The sequence below is a fragment of the Rhincodon typus genome, chromosome 8 (assembly GCF_021869965.1).
Source record: "Rhincodon typus isolate 14 chromosome 8, sRhiTyp1.1, whole genome shotgun sequence".
Taxonomy (NCBI): Eukaryota; Metazoa; Chordata; class Chondrichthyes; order Orectolobiformes; family Rhincodontidae; genus Rhincodon; species Rhincodon typus.
This window is the reverse complement of record NC_063339.1, coordinates 16332551-16351289: the sequence shown is the minus strand read 5'-3', so window position 1 is coordinate 16351289 and position 18739 is coordinate 16332551. Positions and strand designations below refer to the sequence as shown.

At 42.8% G+C, this 18739-nt stretch overlaps 1 protein-coding gene across 5 annotated transcripts in view; it reads right to left on the bottom strand.

Moving 5' to 3' along the window:
* bcl11ba (BAF chromatin remodeling complex subunit BCL11B a) overlaps nucleotides 1-17893 on the bottom strand; it is a 104841-nt gene extending 86948 nt beyond the window's left edge. For 4 of the 5 annotated variants that reach the window (XR_007262673.1, XM_048600201.1, XM_048600202.1 and 1 more), the window contains exons 1-2: nucleotides 17622-17893; nucleotides 11617-11967 (exon numbers count right to left, since the gene is read on the bottom strand). Coding sequence is in view for 4 of the 5 variants with exons in the window: in XM_048600201.1 (XP_048456158.1) it covers nucleotides 11617-11967; nucleotides 17622-17676 (406 nt within the window). In the remaining variant the exon portion in view is untranslated. The remainder of the gene's footprint in view (nucleotides 1-11616; nucleotides 11968-17621) is intronic. The other variant, XM_048600203.1, reaches the window with a different exon arrangement.
* Between the last annotated feature and the right edge of the window lie 846 nt (nucleotides 17894-18739).

Genomic DNA, 18739 nt, shown 5'->3' with positions numbered 1-18739 from the left:
GGATCAAATAATTAACAATTAAACCACTGTTCATCTAGCACATTTTCACTGTACTGAACATATCAGGATAGCAAAAGCTCAAGGCCAACCAACTGCCACAGCTCAATGGGTGATCCTTTCACGTTTGAGACAGAGAAATTTGGTCCCACTCAGGAGTATTCAGGCTGAGACCTGCAATGCAGTACAAAAGGAATGCTGTACTGCTGAAGGTTCTGCCATTCAGGTAGAATACTGTCCCATGGCTCCATCCTCCCTCTCAGGTGGATGTAAAAGATCCCTGGTGCTATTGCAAAGGAGATCAAGGCTCTTCTCTCCAGTGTCCTGGCCAACATTTATTCCTCAACCAACATCACTAAAAATAAAATCCTCTGGCCACTGTCACCTTGCTGTTCGCTGGGCACTTACTATGCACAAATTAACTGCAACACTTTTACATTTTAAAAGTATTTAATTGGCTGGAAATCAACACCGTGTGTCCCAAGGTTGTGAAAGTTGTCATGTAAATACAATCCTTGCTTTTCTCTTACCCATCTTCCATCAACACAGATTTTCTTTACCATTTGCTGTTGCAGTCAGCAAGAGTATCAGCCCTCTCTACAACGTGGCGATTAAAATAAAAATCCTGCATTACCAAACAAGGTGACATTTAATCAGGATGCAAACTGGGACAGCACAGGGGTTCTATGGAGAGAGATTATTTCTGCATTTTTATAAAGGCAGAAGCTGCCAATCTAGTTTTGTGCTTGGTGGCCTAGGTTTTGAATGGCATGGCTGGAAATGTCAAATGACAAAGCTTGATTATTAAAGAAGGTGTGTTGTTTCCACTTATATTTCTGTCCCACGAAGTAGAGACATGATTTATTATCGCTCCTGAGGCAGTTCATCAATTTTCAACATCAGTGAAGGAAAATATTCCAAATCAAGCCCTGGCCACGTTCATGAGGGTAGCCACATGACAAAAGCATAAGGTGCAAGTCTGGGACATTTAAACCTCAACAAAAATGTTGAATTTACTCCAATTCTTCAGAACAAGGACAGTCTGTCGAACATGGCAAATTTGACAAGTTACAAAACGCTTCTGGTGTTAAGTCTGGAGAAGATGTGACAATATTAATTACAACTGTCCAGGAGAAATAAGAATGAGGGGACGCAAACACAGTACCACCAGCCATGTAACAGCAGACAGGAAAGAAGGAAAGAATTATGAGGACAGACAGATAGAGAGAAAGAAAATAACAAATATGTGTACAAGCAGCAGCTAGCAGGTGTTAAAGACCGTGGGGTTTGTAAAGGAAGCAAGGAAGGAAATAACTTTCCATATTAAAGATTAAACAGTTCCTGGCTGAGATGTGAAAATGCTCAATCAGAAAGAGGAGGAGAAAGATCTACAGGGTACAGGACATCACATTTTCAACACTGCAGCCCTCTTAAAAAATTTTCAAGTCTGCTGAAAGAATTTGTTATAAAATGCTCTTTTGCGTCACATCTTAAAACCAGCCCCTGATGAGACTTAGGTCTATAAAGACCATGTTACCTGTTGTGCAATCTCAACAGTAATAAAGACCAAACAAGACTTTTTACTTGTGATTCAATGGAGGTACAATGGTTCCAGACTAACACCAATTGCTGCAGCATATGGTCAGCAGCACCTTCTTTCATGGTACGCACCTTCAACATTTGACTAATCTTGCCAACTTTCTTCAGAAAGTCACTTGACCCATTGCCCCTTGGTCTTACTCATCTGCTCTTTTGCCCCAGCCTGGCAAACTTTCCTTCCTCAATCATCGAGAACCTGACACTACTCCAACTGTGGCCTAAAGATTTTGCATAACTTCCCTTCCTTCATCATGGAATACTCTAATTGGTTCTTTCTGAAAGACCTCTCTGAATCCATCATCACTGCTCCAACGCTGGCCAGCCAGGGGCCCAGGTAAGGGTATGAAGGTGACAATTCCCTTACTTTCTCCTTTCCCTGTAGGTAGTCACTCTGCCAACACAATGCAGACCATCACAAGGGATAAGAACATCAGCAACCTCTCAACTCGGTGTAGAGACACAGTCTGCAATTCATTCAGCAACGCAAAGCAAGAAAGTCCCAGCCCTCGCCTATGCCGAGTTAGCCAAGTGGCAGCCTGCCGCTGTATTTGGTCCCTGCATCCCTGAGCTAGGAAGCAAGAGAAAAGAAAAATGAACAGAGATTGCTCAATTGAGTGATATTTATTAATACTGACAGAGAAATGTACCAGCCTGGCATGACTACAACTGCTTGCACTAAGAAGCTTCACCCTCTAATCCAGTCCACATCCCTCACATTTTAGGAACTTTCAGACAGTGCTCTTGACAATGAACCAACCCTCTTGGCCACCTAGAATTACACATTCTTAACTTAGTGGTATACGCTGTTACAGCTATGGCAATATGACAAAGAAGCACTGGCAATATTTATCTCTTTACTAACATCCCTAAAAAATAAACCTGATCAGTTATCTCACTGCTGTTTTGTAAACAGGTGCTGTATGCAAAGTGGCTGTCACATTTCCTACATTACTACACTAGTGACTACAAGAAAGTTGAGAATGGTGCTGCATAAACTCAAACCTTCTTTTTCGTTAACGAAGCAAGGATTAGACGACTACACAAGGGTTTGGTGACACGCTCCCACTCTAAACGGCAAAGAACGGAACTGCATTGCCACAGCGCATTCTGCACTTGCATTGACTCTCCGCTGGCCGAGTTCTGCAACTGAATTGGCATCTCACAGTTCACGGTGTGTGTGTTTTTATTTAAAAACAACAAAAAAGATAATGAAAACCTAACTGTGAAAGACTTTGAATCGGTGCCAGGCATGGACGCAGACTGTTGCCAGTTGGACAATAGCAGGCAGCAAGGGGGCAGGGAGAGGTTTTCTTCTTTAAAATCATTGCCACAGGAAGTTAAAACGTTGCCAGGGAATGGAAGCAACACCAACAACCTGTGTCATTAAAACAAAGGCACCCATCATGGCTGTCTACCAGGTTCTGAAGGAACAAATACTGTTGAACAAAAGCTAGGCTTAATAAGTAAGTAAACACCAAAGCTCATCCAGTGTAGTCTTCATGCTTACTATAGCCTGCCTTCAAATTAGAAAGGAAACAGCCACTACCCCTTCTTAAGGATACAAGAAGGATTAGCTCTACATGCCACTTTCATATGTTCAGGCTCAAAAGTGGGAACCATTTCCCCCACAAATATCTGTTGAGTCAAAAGGGGGCTCAAGACAGGCAGATCCACAGATGTGGGGTCTTACATGTCTGCAGGACATTCCACAAAGTACGCCACACCAAACAGGGCACCAATGCCATCTCAAGTCAACTGAACTCCTCTCTCTCAGCGCTCCAGTTACTCCACAATCACATGGTGATTTGAAAAACCAAGTGGCATCTCTACACAGATCAGCCAGGCTACAAGTGCATGTGATACCAAACATGTGGGATATCAGAATGCAGACATCCCATCTGACTGTATTAAACAAACCTCCCAATTTGTTATTCAATTACTGCCACAGATCCCACCTGACCCCCACTCCAGCACCTCACAGAGCCAACCTGACCCCCTGCAGCTCAATAAGACTGACCACTTCTCGCCCTGGCCAGAGTGGATCACGCCTCCCATCCCACTGGTGTAACCAACCCAATCCCTGACCCAGTTCCAGACCTGACCCAGCTGGCATCTTACCAACTGAGTTGACCCATAAAGCCTTCATCAAAAATCTGCTACCTGCATTTGAATGTACGTATAATCTATTTCATCCCTGTTACATTCGAAATGAAACCAAGTCTTCAGTTTTCCCATTGGAAAGAGGGAGGCACCATGGATGAAAGCGAGGAACAAGGAATCAATAGAAAACATAAATCCCAAACTTAACAGGATCAGGCTTCTTGCAGGTAAATATTCCCAGCAAGTGTTGAGAATGGTAAAACACACAGGCAAAACTATGATTACATGTGAAATCAGTGCAGATCTGAATCCGTGCAGGCAACCAGATTCCTGTCAGTATTCCATTTTCTCATTCATTCATGGGAGATGGCCTTCTTTGACAATGCCAGCATTTGTTGCCCATTCCTAATTGCTCTCGAACTGAGGAGCTTGCTAGGCCTTTTCAGAGGGCAGTCTGGAGAGAGTCTCATTGCCGGAAGGAAGTGGCAGGGGTTCTTCAAACACATGCAGGCCAAATCGGGTAAGCAAGGAAGGGTTCTTCCCCTGAGGGGAGGTCATTAGTGAACTAGCTGGACTTATCAGGACCAACCTTACAGACACTAGTTTTACATCAGAAATTTATTAGTCAATTTAAAATCCAGTAGGTGCCATGGAGTAATTTGACTCCATGCGCCCAGAGCACCGGCCTTAATCCTCAGGATTGAGATGAAGAACATCATAGTTAGGACACCACCTCCCCAGAAAATGGCAGTTACCACCAGCAAGTGGCTGCATGATGCTGTGGGGTCAGAGCAGGTGGTAGTGATGTAGAATAAAAACCAATCCACACGCTAATAGACATACAAGTACAATGACATTGCTGTTAACCAGCAGGAGCGGGATAACTGGGCTTATACTTTCTGCTATACATGGAGGTTACTGTGAAAGACTCTCCTTCTCAACCTCTCCCCTCATCTGAGGTATGGTCACCCTCATGTTAAACCACCTCCAGTCATCTCTCTCTAATGCGATGGCAGCCCAATGATCCTCTGGGACTATGGTGCCTTCATATTTTCCACTATCTCCTGCCAACAATGACTGACCCAGTACTGTTGGGGGTCAATAGGATATGATCAAACCTTTCATCCAATCTCATCAATCGAAGACCAGTCATGTGAATTGCAACATCCTCTGCTTTAGACTTACACAAATATGTGTCAACACCTTCTGGCATTGAGTCCTGGCAGAGTTTGGGGGGGGGGGGGGGGGGGGGGGGGGGACACAAAAAAAAAATGGAAAGCGGATTTTATTTTTAAATATCTGACCTAGCCGAAAATAAAGCATGATCATGTTTACATAGGTTCTGTTAATTGCTGGAATCAAAGTTTCCGAGTAAACAGACGTTAACATTGGAAGTCAAGCCATCAGAATTGCAGCAACTCACTTGCATTGCTCCAGGATTAAGTCAAAAGGGAAACTGCTGATCCCACAGTGACTGTCACTACCTTACATTCAATGGAAATGCAAACTAATGAAAAAAACCAAGAGGCTTCAGACTGCGTCTGCTTCTCTTGTCCAGAGACTCTACATCACTGGATCCAATTGAAATTTGGGGGTGGAAAGGAATAAAGGAAGCAGGTTCAGTGGGAAATCAAGAGGCTAGTTAGTAGTTTCTCTTTAGGTTAAAAGAGTGCAGTCAATAGCGAGCTCTTTGAGGTGCTGAGGGTCAAGTGAATGGGACAGCTCGATTGAGATAAAAATTTCATTTATATAGCACCTTATAAGTGTACAAACTGCAAAGAGTTTCATAGCCAATCCATTAACCACTTTTAAAAGGGTAGCCAGCATTATCATGAAGGTAAGCACGCATCAAATTTATACACGGCATGGCCCCACAGAGATCTGAGACAAACCACTCAATAATTGTGTCAGCTTATGGATAAATACAAGCAGCACACTAGCAGAATGCCCCTACTCTTCTTGTATTGTAGTAAGGGATATTTTTCATCCACCCAAGCAGAGAATGGGAGATAGTCTCATTTTACCAGCTCAAGAGAAAGATGGCACAGTTTTCCTCCCTCAGTACTGAAGCCCCAGCTTGAATTATGTGCTCAAGTCTTCGGAATGGGTTTCAAAGACATCTGACTCACCAGCAAGAGTGTGACCTGCTGAGCCAAGCTGCCTCCTGAAGAGCTTCCTTCTGCCAGCACCTGCAGAGGCAACAGTGTTCCCCATCCCTCAGTCTAAAACACTCACAGGCTAGGACTGCCACCTTTGGACCACATATCCCTCCACACAAACATTCACCAGCTATGAATTTCTCCGATTCCCCTTACCACTGAACATCTCCCAAACTCTGAATAATGAGCAGACCTCCACTGCCCTTTAAGTTACAGTAGAAATTGCAATGCAGCAGGAGTGGATCATCCCAGAAAGGAAACATACAGAATGCATAAAATGGAGAAGTGTGCAGACTACACTGTAAACTAGCAACCTCCACATCTTTTCAGTTCAATTGCTCGAAAGAAGAGATAAAGGTAGAACACGGCCAGACCTCAAGGGTAAACCATAAGGAAACTAGATACTATTTTTATTAGCAATGCACTTTCTGACACACAGCTGAAATACAAAGGGGGCAAATCCAATCCCCCAGCAAACAGGCAGCTGTAGGAAGCTTTACAAAGTTTTCCCTGCCCAGTGTTAGGCCACACTTTCTCATTCACTTCAGATAGTTCACTGTGGACGTAATAGGAGGTTTGCTTCAGCAGATGTAGCACAGGACTAGAGAAGTTGGGTTTTGGGATGTGGAGAGGGGAGGAGGTCGAGACTGAACTGGCGTTAGACAGCAACAACCCCAAAAGTGCTTTTCTTTACATTCCACAGCAGCACGCTCTGCTCAACTGTCCATTCTCATTTAACCATTCCATTCCTGGAGTTCCCACTCACCCTCAAGACACCTTCCTGAAAACTGGAGGGAAGGGCTTTCTTCCCCACTCAATGAATCAGCTCACGGTGGTGGCGATACAATGGGAAGTTGCTGAGTGATAACGGGATGAAGAGGCATAGAAGTCTGCATTCTCAGGTACAATACTGTGTGTGTGTGTGTGTGTGTGTGTGTGGGGGGGGGGAGGAGTGGTGTGGGGGCGGTTTCACAATAATTGGGAGGTGGAAGCAAACAGTCAGGACCCCACTTCAATACCCACCATCCAGTGACCCTCTGAGACAACCACCACTGCTAAGTGCATGGCTTGTGAGTACTTAGGCTTCCCAATGCCTTCCACAGTTGGAACGCCCTACCAGTACTAACATGTCAAGCTTCAAGCATGCAGAACACCATGTCAGTGAAGTAGAAGACTGGTGGAACCTTTCCACAGGAACAGTCACTGAGTTTGCAAAAGGGAGGTAGCTGGAGGGGAAGGCAGTTCATTTCTAAAGAGAAAAGAAAGCCACACTGGGTGGCGGGGGGGGAACAGTATTGAGTAATACTGTCTGCCGTTTCTCTAACTGTGTTTCAAAAGTCATATGAACAGGGCTCAAAAGAACATGCTGTCCAATCCACCAAGTAGCATCAAAGTCCATCATTAAGCATCTCTCAAGGCAAACAGCTCCACATTATAAATCATCTTATAATGTTTCATGTGGCTCTTCACCCATCCATTCTCTCCACTCTCCCCTGACGCTGAAGTAAGTTGATGAAAAGCAACCTTTTGAAATGTCTACTTCTGTGAAAAAAAATAAACAAAAAGGAGGGACATAAAACCAGGGAGAGAGATAGAGAGAAAAAGAATTAGAAAGAGACAGGATAAGGAGGGAGGGAAAAGATATAGTGGAAAGAAAGAGAAAACACTTAATCAGCAAAGGGAGGGAGAGAAACGCACAGCAGTACAGACAGAGACAGAGACATCAACAGGCACAAACACAGAGAATCAGAAAAACAAAGCCTGGTACAGAGACACAGACACAGACAGAGAAACACACAAAGTCAGGGAAAATGAGACAGACAGCTAGCGAGACAGAGCATTTTTTCTTTCCCATGTCCCCTTCAAAAAAAAAGTCTCCCTTTTCACCTTTTTTTGTCTCATCATATACATAGCAGGGCCGCTATATAAAAATAAACTTTTATGTTGGGAATTTGGGAATTCAAGTGAAGCTTACTCAACTGGCTACGTTCCACAGCACTGGCTGGTGGGACTGAGCTGCACAGCCATAATATAACCAAAGAGTTCCGGACATCAGCAGTAACAGAGGAAGCGAAGCTCTGGCTGTTAAGACAGATCTGGGACTTGACTTGGCCAAGTTTTATACTCAGTTCTGAAATGTAAATTGTGAAGATAAATGGCAAAAAAATCAGATATTACTGCTGTGCATCAGAGATGTGTCAGGTAAAGACTCCAAAGTAAACACTGTATAAAAACCGTAAGATTGCGTTAAAGACCCAATGCCATGAGCACGTGCATGTTACACACGTGTGCCGTGTCAGCATGCTTCTGAATGCCTGTAGGAGGCAGAACATCCGTATGTAAGCATGTTTCAGAATGTGTCTTTACACAGGCACATGCATGGAGTTTCAGGAGTTTCTAAGTGAGTGCATTTATGTGACTGAGAGAAAAAGATCATGAACGGGCAAGCACGTGTGTGCTGAATGTCTATGTACATAGGTGTAGGTGTAAGCATACAGAGCACGTGTGAGACAGTAAAGTGTGCATGAGAGTGTGAGAGAGAGAGAGAGAGAGAGAGAGAGAGAGTGTGAGTGTGCGAGAGTGAATACATTTGTACGCGTGCCCATGCATGGATACTTGCAGAGAACGGCACACCCAGGAACAGAGATCTCTCGAGCCCACAATTTTATTCCATTTGTTAAAATGCAGTCCTGGTGCAATGCAAGAAAGCCCATCAGTCAGAGTGAGGTGTAAGGAAGTACAACATAAACACTGCAAGTCAAATCAAATTATAAAAGAGTGCATCACACGGCAGGTGCTGGCACATTTCCACAGATATATTTCCAAAGTTCTGTAAAAATATTTTTCCCAAGCTTACTGTAAACAAATAAGACGCAAAGAAATGCTGAGCGCCAAATGGTACCTGACATTCAATTTCAGACTGCATTTTAAAACAGACACCATAACTTTCCTTGGGCAAAGTGCATCCTTGCAGTATTGATGGCCCTCATCTCCTCCTGAATTCCTACCTGCTAAGGAGTACAGTTTATAAAGGTGAATGCCTAGATATTAGGATGCACTCCAATATTCTATAATCTAAAAATTCTTCAGTTTCTCTCCCAGGGGCAATAATCCAGGGCAGTGACAAATTGTGGGAACCAATTCGAAACAAATATTTTTGTTTCAGGGTGGAGGTGATGAGGAAGGAATGACAGAAATAACAGCAGCACGACAATAATTAGAGCACTACAACACTTCATCATGTGACACACAGTCACTAATTTCATTTTTAAAAACAAGTAACCATCAGACAGTTCCATCCCCTTTATGAAAGCCATGGGACTGGCTGCTAAGATTATCTGATTTTTCTGTCTCAAACATTAACACGATTTATCTATTTTTTTAAATAAAAGAAAGCTAAATATCAATTAGTAGAAAACTTGAAAATTTTCTTTAAAATCTTCTAATCCATGTTGTAATTTTCTTTTTGTTTAAAACAAGGACAACGTGTGAGTCTAAGGCAAATAAACCACTAGGGCTCATGAGTTCTCCGAATGCCAAAGGCATCAAAGGGCTTTGATTATAACTTTGGGATTTCTGGATAAGCCCCTTACTCGTGGACATTAAAAGTAGCTGGTACCCCACCCATTCTTTTAAACTTAAAAAAAATTTAACTAAAACTTAACTAAGCAGCTTCTTAGGGATTGTGGGGTTGAGATATTGTGAGTGAGACAGTGACTCAGAGAAAAACAGTGAGAGAGAGTGTGACAGAAAGTGGAGAAGGCAAGATGTGCATCTGAATGTCTGAGTGAGTAAAAGACAGAAAGAAAGAGACATGGTTATGTGAGCACAACATAGTGGTGGGGGCTGGGGCAGAAAAAAAACACAAAGGGTAGGGTGGATATTTGTGAGAGGGAGCAAGCAAGGGGAAAGGCAAAATCTGAATGTCTGAATGGTATGTTTATGTGCATTTCTCTAAATTAGAGAGACGAACGCAGTGATAGGTATGTTTGTGCACATGAGAGGCTAAAGGAAGATGTAGGTGATGTGAAAGAATCCAATACAGCACAAGCTGAAGTCACCCAATTCATGGATTTTTCATTTTCAGGCCCTGAGAAGCTCCAAAGAAGTTTGTTAATCACACTGAAGGAACAAACAACACAGGTACCTCACTCCCTATTGCTTAGAAATGTCTAACCTCAAAGTAACTTACTCATTCAAATCTCAACCATTCTCCAACTGCCTAAATAACCCACCTTTCATTCCACTTCATACAATGTGCTGTAATCTTTGAAATAAACAGAATTCCACAACATTCCAATTTAAGCTAAACCTTTTAAAGTCTTCCTACAAAGAAACAATGTCTGCACTGACAATGATACTCATTATGCTTAAAGAAGCTTTTAAAAGATTATTAGAAGTATTTTGTTTTAAATGGAAGTGGTATCCTCTTATGAGAGATTCCGAACGAAGAGTGGAGAAGTCCACAGCAAGCACAGAAATGTTACATCTTCTACGATTCACTGTTTAGAGGCAATCTAAGTGAAGAATTTTGACACAAGCTAATGTTCTTGTGTACATATAAGCACATGCGACCATTCAACCATTACTCTTCCTTGGACAGTCCAAACATCAAACCAGGGCTGGTCTGTTTTACTCTATTAAACCACATCAGCCACATCCTCCACCCAGGCCCCCCAATAAATGCGAGCTATTCATCAAATCTAACTTGTCACAAGCAGCATTTGATCATATGGTCTAAATGCAGATCTCTAGTCTAGCACCGTAATCATCACTCCATAGCACAAAAGACCTAGACAGAGAAGCCTGGAGATTTAAAACCCGACTTGAAAAAAAAACAGAAAGGCAACGATTCAGCCTCAGGCCTAAATTCCATTTATATATAACTTTTTTGCTGTTGGCTGCAGTTAAGTTCTCACTCCAGGTTGGACAAAGCTTTCTCTAGGTGAAGGGTCAGGGAAAGAGGCTGGAGTTGAAATCCCAGTTCATATTTTTAGCCAGCACAATGTCAACCCTTCCTTTTATATTCTGGGCACAACTCGTGGATTCTTCTTCCCTTCTATAAAATTAGACCCCAAATGGCAGTGAGCGAGAGTTAGCATTGGCAAATATATTTTTTAAAAAAAACTCAGATATCTAACATTCTATTAACCATTAAAAGCACCAAGTGTCACACATCACCACTGACTGACTTAGAACACTCATTTCCTTAAATTCACTCCACACGGTGAACAGCTACAGTGATCTCTTTTGGAAGAGTTACACTCAAAAACGTGTACGTATCCCAGGAGCCCTCTCTGCTGTGACAGCAATGAAATGATATTTAAAAACAGTAAGCTCTGAAAATGCTTAAAATAAAAACAAACCAAGGGCCAACTGTACCTCCTCCTAACTATTTATAGAGTATGCCTGTATGCATACATATATATATATAGATATATATATATGTGTGTGTGTGTAGTGAGATAATTCTCTTGATGCATGCTTTATACAGTGTAGGTAGTAGCATTGGAAAGCAAATTGCAAAATAAGACAGGTACTGTTTCCTTTTCCCTGCGCGTTAGTAGAATCTGTCTAGCAATCTGGAAAGTAGGAGCTTCTGGTCAACCAATGAAGGTTTAAGGCAAAATGCTACATGTACCTGGAGAGATGCAGTGAGAGAGAGTGGATCTATGACTGCGACCATACCCACTTATTAATCCATAATTAGGAACAAAAACAAAGCAATTATCTGTACACAGAGTGGTACCAGACACATTACCTCCTGCAAGATTCTCCTGCTTCGGGCAAATTCCTTTCGTAGGCGTTAGCAGCCGGTCGTCCTCCTCGGGCGTGACTTGGATGCCGATCTCGACGGGCTCAGACACTCTCCTGGGCTCCGGGTGTGGGGGAGAGGGGCTAGATTTATCCACTGGCTTCTCGAAGCAGATGGCCGCACCGTTGCACCGCTTCCTCTTGTGCTCGATAAAGACGAGGATGTCAGCCAGCGGGAAGTGCGCCTGGCACTGCCCGCAGGTCAGCAGGTCATGGTCTCCAGTGCCAACACCGCTGCCCGGCCCAGCCATGACCGCGTCCTCTTCGTCCGTGCTCGCCGTCTCCACATGGTCAGCCTCTGCTTTGCGCAGGAACACAGAGAGACAGGGAGGGAAGAGAGAAAAAGAGAAACAAAAAAGAAAGGAGAGCCTGCTTTTAGCTAGGAATTCATTGTATAACACGATCCCCATTTATAAGTTTGCATACAATTTTAAAGACTGCATGGATACAAGCTCCAGACTTTTATCGGCCAAAAACCCCTTCCCCTCATGTAAACAGAACTTTTTTTTGGTTTGCAATCATGAAAATGAAGCAGTGATATTATAGAAATAGCCCAAATTTAGGGCTAGAAATGTATTTTTTTTCATTTTGTTGAATATGGAAAATTGCACCTTACACACAATAGTCAGTGGAACAAGACAGAGGGGAGATATTCAGACTCTACCTGAAAAATGCTAAATAAATTATCTTTTCTAACACAAAGACCCTGGATTATCATAAATCTAGATAAATTTTACAGTGATACCCTGCCCTATTCAGATTAATTTCACATCTACTGATATCTTGACTTGGGGGTTTATTCTCATTGTGTCAAATATGGGAGTCAATCACAAGACCCAAGGTTGACTATTCTTTTCACACGTGAGGGGGCACATTAGTCGAATCTCTTCCCAACTCCTCCCCACCTAAAACCTGCATTACAAGTCTGCGAGAATTACTGACAGCTAACACACAGTTGTACGCTGAGCGAGAAAGGTAGTGGAGTAATCAGTGAGAATAATTTTCCCTCCCTTGTTCCTTCCCAACCGAAACAAAAAAAAACTTAGTGCAAAGAAGTGCATTTTTATTACGAAAACGTCACAACTCGTGGTTTGTAGGGCCCTTTGTCAAGCTGATGGTAACGCTGTCATGGAGCTATTTTTAAAACATTCACCCATTTTATTTTTGCGTCCATGTAAAGAAACCGGACGAGTCACTTCATCAAGTTGTGCGGCTGTGGAGGAACATCACATTGAAAATTTTGTATACAGTTTTCTACATTTATAGGTACAATTAGCAAATGTGAATAACAAAGAGGTAGAAGGGGAAAGAGAGAGAAAGAGATTGGGAAGACAAAGCATGAATAGGAATGTTCTGATTCATCTGCCTCCTCTCAGCTCCCCAGCTATTGTACCGACAAGCACGTAACATTTTACTGCTCTCCAAAGACAGTCGCTCAAAGTTTAACAACTTGCTCTGTCACAGGATTACAAGAAGCCTCATTATTTCAGTAATACAATCTTTTTTTGCATTATTTGAAAACCCTTAACAGGTTCTCAAGGAATATTAATCAGCAGCAAAACTGATCCCAACAAACTAGAGTGTACGAATAGACGTGCAAGGACAGAACAACCTTATTTATTTTCTAAAAACAAAACCCTACAAAAATACAAGTCAAAATGAGCAGCAAATAATTTTCATATACAACAGCAGACAATGCAATTGTGACATAACACTAACTCTCCAAGCAACCAAAAAAATCTGCATCTGATGTACAAAATAAAATCTGCAATATTTAATATATGAAGACTCAGAAAAGGCAAATAGACTTGCAGTGATTGCTCCATCATTAATCAATTCCCACATCTGCTGTCACTTTAGCAAGAAAATGATGATATTCATCTAACCTACTCATTGACGTGTGTACAACTGCTGAAGTGTATCCCCTCTGCTTTAATTTATTTCTAAATAACTTGCTTAAGGCACTTTTTGCTTTATTCCTGGGTTTTATGAGCTCAAAAACAATGAAGGAAGGGTACAAGCTCAAAAGCATCCCTCAAAGTCAAGTGCTCTGTTTCTCTCTCTCCTCTACGCACTAGTTTGGGCTTTGCTAGTTTAAAGGAACTCTGCAATAAAACAAACACAATCACATTTTGTCTAAAATGCCTGCTTCACAACATCGAACTGATAGTTTTCAAACTGATATATTTATTGCTTTCAAACACATCTCTCTCTCTCTCTCTCTCTCAGATTATCCACCTTTAGTTAAAAAACAAAGCACATCACTACAGTAGCCTAAATATTTTTCGAAGGTATGGCAAATATACTTTTCTCCCCAGTCACAAAAAGACAAAAGCAACACACTTTTGAGATTAAAAAAAGGGATGCACACTTTACATTTTCATTACGTGATGCTGTGCAACATTTCAATTAATTCAAATAAGGCCAATATCAAAATATTGCTTTTGGATGTTTCGTGTTATTATTTTAACTACAATCTCCCTCCCTCCCATCTGCGAAATGGTCTAAGTTCCTCTGAAGACCAACGCAGCATTTGGGTTTCACCAAACTGATTCTGATTGTGCTGTACCAGAAGTTGACGCACAGAGAGATACTGGAAATGGAGCAAAGATATAACATATTTTTCGTCAAAAATAATGAGATTACAGCACACTGAAGGAAATGCAACAGTGGAAAGATATGACATATTCTTCCTCAAGAAAAAATGAGATTATACCGCACTGAAAGAAATGCAACGGTGGAATGCTGCAGTAAATGCTTTATACTTAGGAGGGTTGTGTGTATTATGTATGCCTGACAGTAATACAGGTAAATGGGACTGCTGCTGGCTACTAGAACAGGTTTCCTGGTTCTCGAGGCATTATGAGTTGACTTTGAGCGCCCCCTTGCGGCGGCCGCACATTACTGCCGCTCAGCAGCGCGGGACCCACGCGCTTTAAGTTGGAAACCTGGACAAAGTTTATTACAATTAATAACTACCTAAATCTGACTCATTACCGTCAATGCGTTTGCGAAGGTTTTTCTCCTTTTTTTTAAATTAACAAAAAATGTTCCTTTTGCACAGCGTGCTTCATGCGCAACACGCTCTGACTTTCAGTGCAAAGCAACCACGATCGGCTGCAATGGGAATTTCAAGCACACACTCTCTGCCCCGACCCCACCCCCCTCCTTTCCTTTCATCAACCCTTTATTCAAACACAAAGGCAGCCAAAAGGAGTCTAACTCAGACCCTGCACAAGCCCAAGTTCAATGTCTAACCCTCCTCCGTCTCTGCAGCCGCTCAATAACCTGCCCACAGCCAGATAGATCCCTTGTAGCACTGCACTTCAACATTGCAGAAATTTCGATAGCAAAGTCTAAACACATGCAAAACAAAACGCACATATTGCATATGAAATTCTTTTAGCTCTCTCACTCTATACAGCCTCACCCCCCGACCCCCAAAACACACACACACACAATCACACAAACATACAGATATGCATCGACTACCCAGCGACTGTTAGGGAGGCGATTTATACAATGTGGAAATTGGTGGATGGCAAATTGCGCGGATCGCGTGAAAAAGTGGCATTAAAAAGCGTCCAGTACCGTCTGCACCGTACGGTGCAAAAAGAAAAAGGAGAGAAAGGGGGGGTTGGAATTGCATCGGGCGTGTGGTATTCATTCTCTGTGACTGTATGAAAGGTATGGAGGAGAGCGCGAATTTCCTCATCCTATTCCCGCACCGGGATAGACAGACAGACGAGGGTTGGCCGGGGTTTTTTTTGTGGGGGGGGGGGGGGGAGGTGAGAAGCGTGAGTATAGAATGAAAGAAAATAACCTACTCAGAAATGCGCATTAAAATAAATGCAACCGAGAAAGAATATGTGTGGCGAGAGGTATTCCGATTTACCGTCAGTTAATTTAATTTTTTTAAAATGCATGCAATGGGTTGGGACAGAATTGTTTTCAGAATGAAACTAAATCGTTACACTTTTCTTTTAATCTCTTCCACACCCGCTCTCCCCAACACTATTAGGCTGTCAAAGAATAAAGAACGGCAAAATGTCTCACATGCATTTACCTTTTCAGCGAGTTACAGGATCTCTCAAACCAAAAAGTGCGCTTTAAACCCCCATAAATACAGCAACGTGCATCTTGTCTGACATGCAGACACGTTTTAAATGATAAAACAAAAGGGTCGGATTTATTCCCCACACATATATACCATTTTTAATAAATCGCAACATTCTGCATTTCTGCTTAAAATGTTCCTTTTTCAAACAAAAAATGCCCAATATCTCAATGCAGGCGCTCGTCTCCAGGAGCCCCAGCCGAATTAAAAATGCATTTACCTTTTTTTTTTGCAAGAAAAATGGAACCGATCTCCATCGAAAAAGAAAATGATATTCCGACCTTTGCACGGACACACGCGACGCAACAACCGGAGAAAAAATAACATTATTTCTTCACACACAAGAGAAAACACACACACCTTATTGCAAAGATCCCACTGCAAATTTATTAATTTGCAAGAGAAACTGTGTGTGTGTGTGAGAGAGAGAGAGAGGGGGAAGGGGGCGGAATGCAAAATGAAATCCCCGAGAATTTCAGACAAAAACAAAAATGCTGCCCAACTCGAAATATATATGTATATATTTATATATATAGAATTTTTTTTAAGAAAAAGCAAAGCAGCGACGGAGACCTGATTTGCAAAGAAAAAGAGACGGGGGGCTTTTATTTTCCTAACCTCGCAAGCAGCGGAGTGCATTTATTGCTCCTCTTTATTTCAGGGAAGGTCGGGAGGAGGAGGGGGAGAGAGAGAGAGGGAGCGGGTGGGGGGGGCAAAAAAAGAATATATTTATTTAAATTTTTAGCAGAAATAAGGGACATAAATATTCCGACTTTCTCCTTATTTGGCCACGTTTAGAACGTTGCGATCCGCCGCCTCGCGCTGGGCAGCTCCGCTCCACGCGCCACTCGCAACTTTTCAAACACTCTCCCGATTTTACACACACACACATACATACACAAAATTCGCCCCAAACACCCAAAAACATGCAAGAACAAACACCCGTGCAATCATCAATGCAAAGAAAGAACTCCAATGCGCTATTGCACAAACTTTTTTTTTTAAAACCTCTCTTCTTTTCATCCCCTTTCTTTCCCCAGCTCCTCTCCTCACCCCCCCACACCAACCAGACGCATAGACACACACAAACGGTACAAGTAAGTAAGTAAGTAAGTGGTTGCAGGGAAGGAGGTGGTGGTGGTGGTGGTGGTGGTGGTAGGAGGAGGGGGGGCGTCCGGCAAGTCAAACAAAAATTAAATTACGCGCAAAAAAAATGTTTGCAAAGGGAAAAAAAAGCCCGAGAGATCTTCCAAGCAAAGAGCGTAAAAATCTTTTATTTTGCAACTTTCCCCGGTATTTAAAAAAAATGTTTACAAAAAATCCAAGCGATGTCCCCTCGTTGCAAAACAAAATGCAAAACTGTACAACGCAGGGGAAGGAGGGCTTTTCAAAATTTATTTTTCCTCCTTTTTCTCTGGGAGGGGTAAAAATATAAATCAAACTAGCGAGCGAATTTCCACAGACCGATCTTCAATCCAACAAGAAATAAAGAAAGCAGAGAGATCTGGAAGAAAAAAAGAAATAACTCCGCCAGAATTTTTTTAAAAGTCTCAGTGTTTTTGTTGTCATTCCTCCTGTGCAATCCACCTCAAACATTAGTTTAAAAAAGAGTGGAAGGGGAGGGAAAAAAAAATAGAGAGAGAAAAACAAACACACACACGCGCAAATACAGCCCGAGATATTAAAACAATTTATAGTGGGTTAGGAAATTTGTTCTTTTTAAAAAAAAAAGAAAATTCTGAGGGGAATAAAAAGAAGAGGGCTGTTTTATTTATTATAACCATCATTATTATAATAATTGTTATCATTTTGTCTCTCTCTGAATGGTTACTTACGCGAAAATTCCCTTTTACTTAAATGCTGAGGGTTGCCTTGCTTGCGGCGAGACATAGTCGGTCACATCTGGAGCGGAAAGCCGGAGACTCCAGAGAAAAATATCTTCATCAGAGCCCCTGACAGAAAATAAATTGGAAATAATGCAAAGATGGCGGATGGAGATGGATTGTGGGACGGCCGTCAGTGTGAGAGAGAGAGAGAGAGAGGGAGGGAGGGAGAGAGAGGGGGGCAGAGAGCTGCTAGTGTACACACATAGACACACACACATATACACATGAGACAGACAGACAGACAGACAGAGACTGTGACAGCGGCACTCACTCACTCACTCACTCACTCACACACACACACACACACTCTCTCTCTCTCTCACACACACACAGAATCACACACACACACTGTCAAGTTCAAGTGCGGACGTGACGCGCCCGCGAACTTGAACGTCAAAGCCCCGATGTTGAATTAGCCGCCAGCTCAATGGGGGCTACTACTGGCAAAGGCATCACATTGTCGAGAGAGGGAGGGAGTTAAAAAAGAAGGCTTCCTCGTTTCGCCCACTTTCCCAGGCAGATCCGAGACTCTTGGTTGTGTGTCTTACTCTCTCACACACGCCTCCTGACACACCTCCTCTCCTCTCCTCACACACACCTCTCCTCTCACACACCTCTTCTCTCCTCACACACACATCTCCTCTCCTCTCTCACACCTCTCACACACCTCTCCTCTCTCACACCTCTCCTCTCCTCACACACACATCTCTCCTCTCACACACCTCTCCTCTCCTCTCTCACACACCTCTCCTCCTCTCCTCACACACACCTCCTCTCCTCTCCTCACACACACCTCACTTCTACTCTCCTCACACACACCTCTCCTCTCCTCACACACACCTCTACTCTCCTCACACAACTCCTCTCCTCACACACACCTCTCCTCTCTCACACACACCTCCCCTCTCACACACACCTCCCCTCTCACACAAACCTCCCTTCTCACACACACCTCCCCTCTCACACAGCTCTCCTCATACACAGCTCTCCTCATGCACGCCTCTCCTCATGCACGCCTCTCCTCACACACACCTCTCCTCACACACACAAACCTCAACTCACACAGA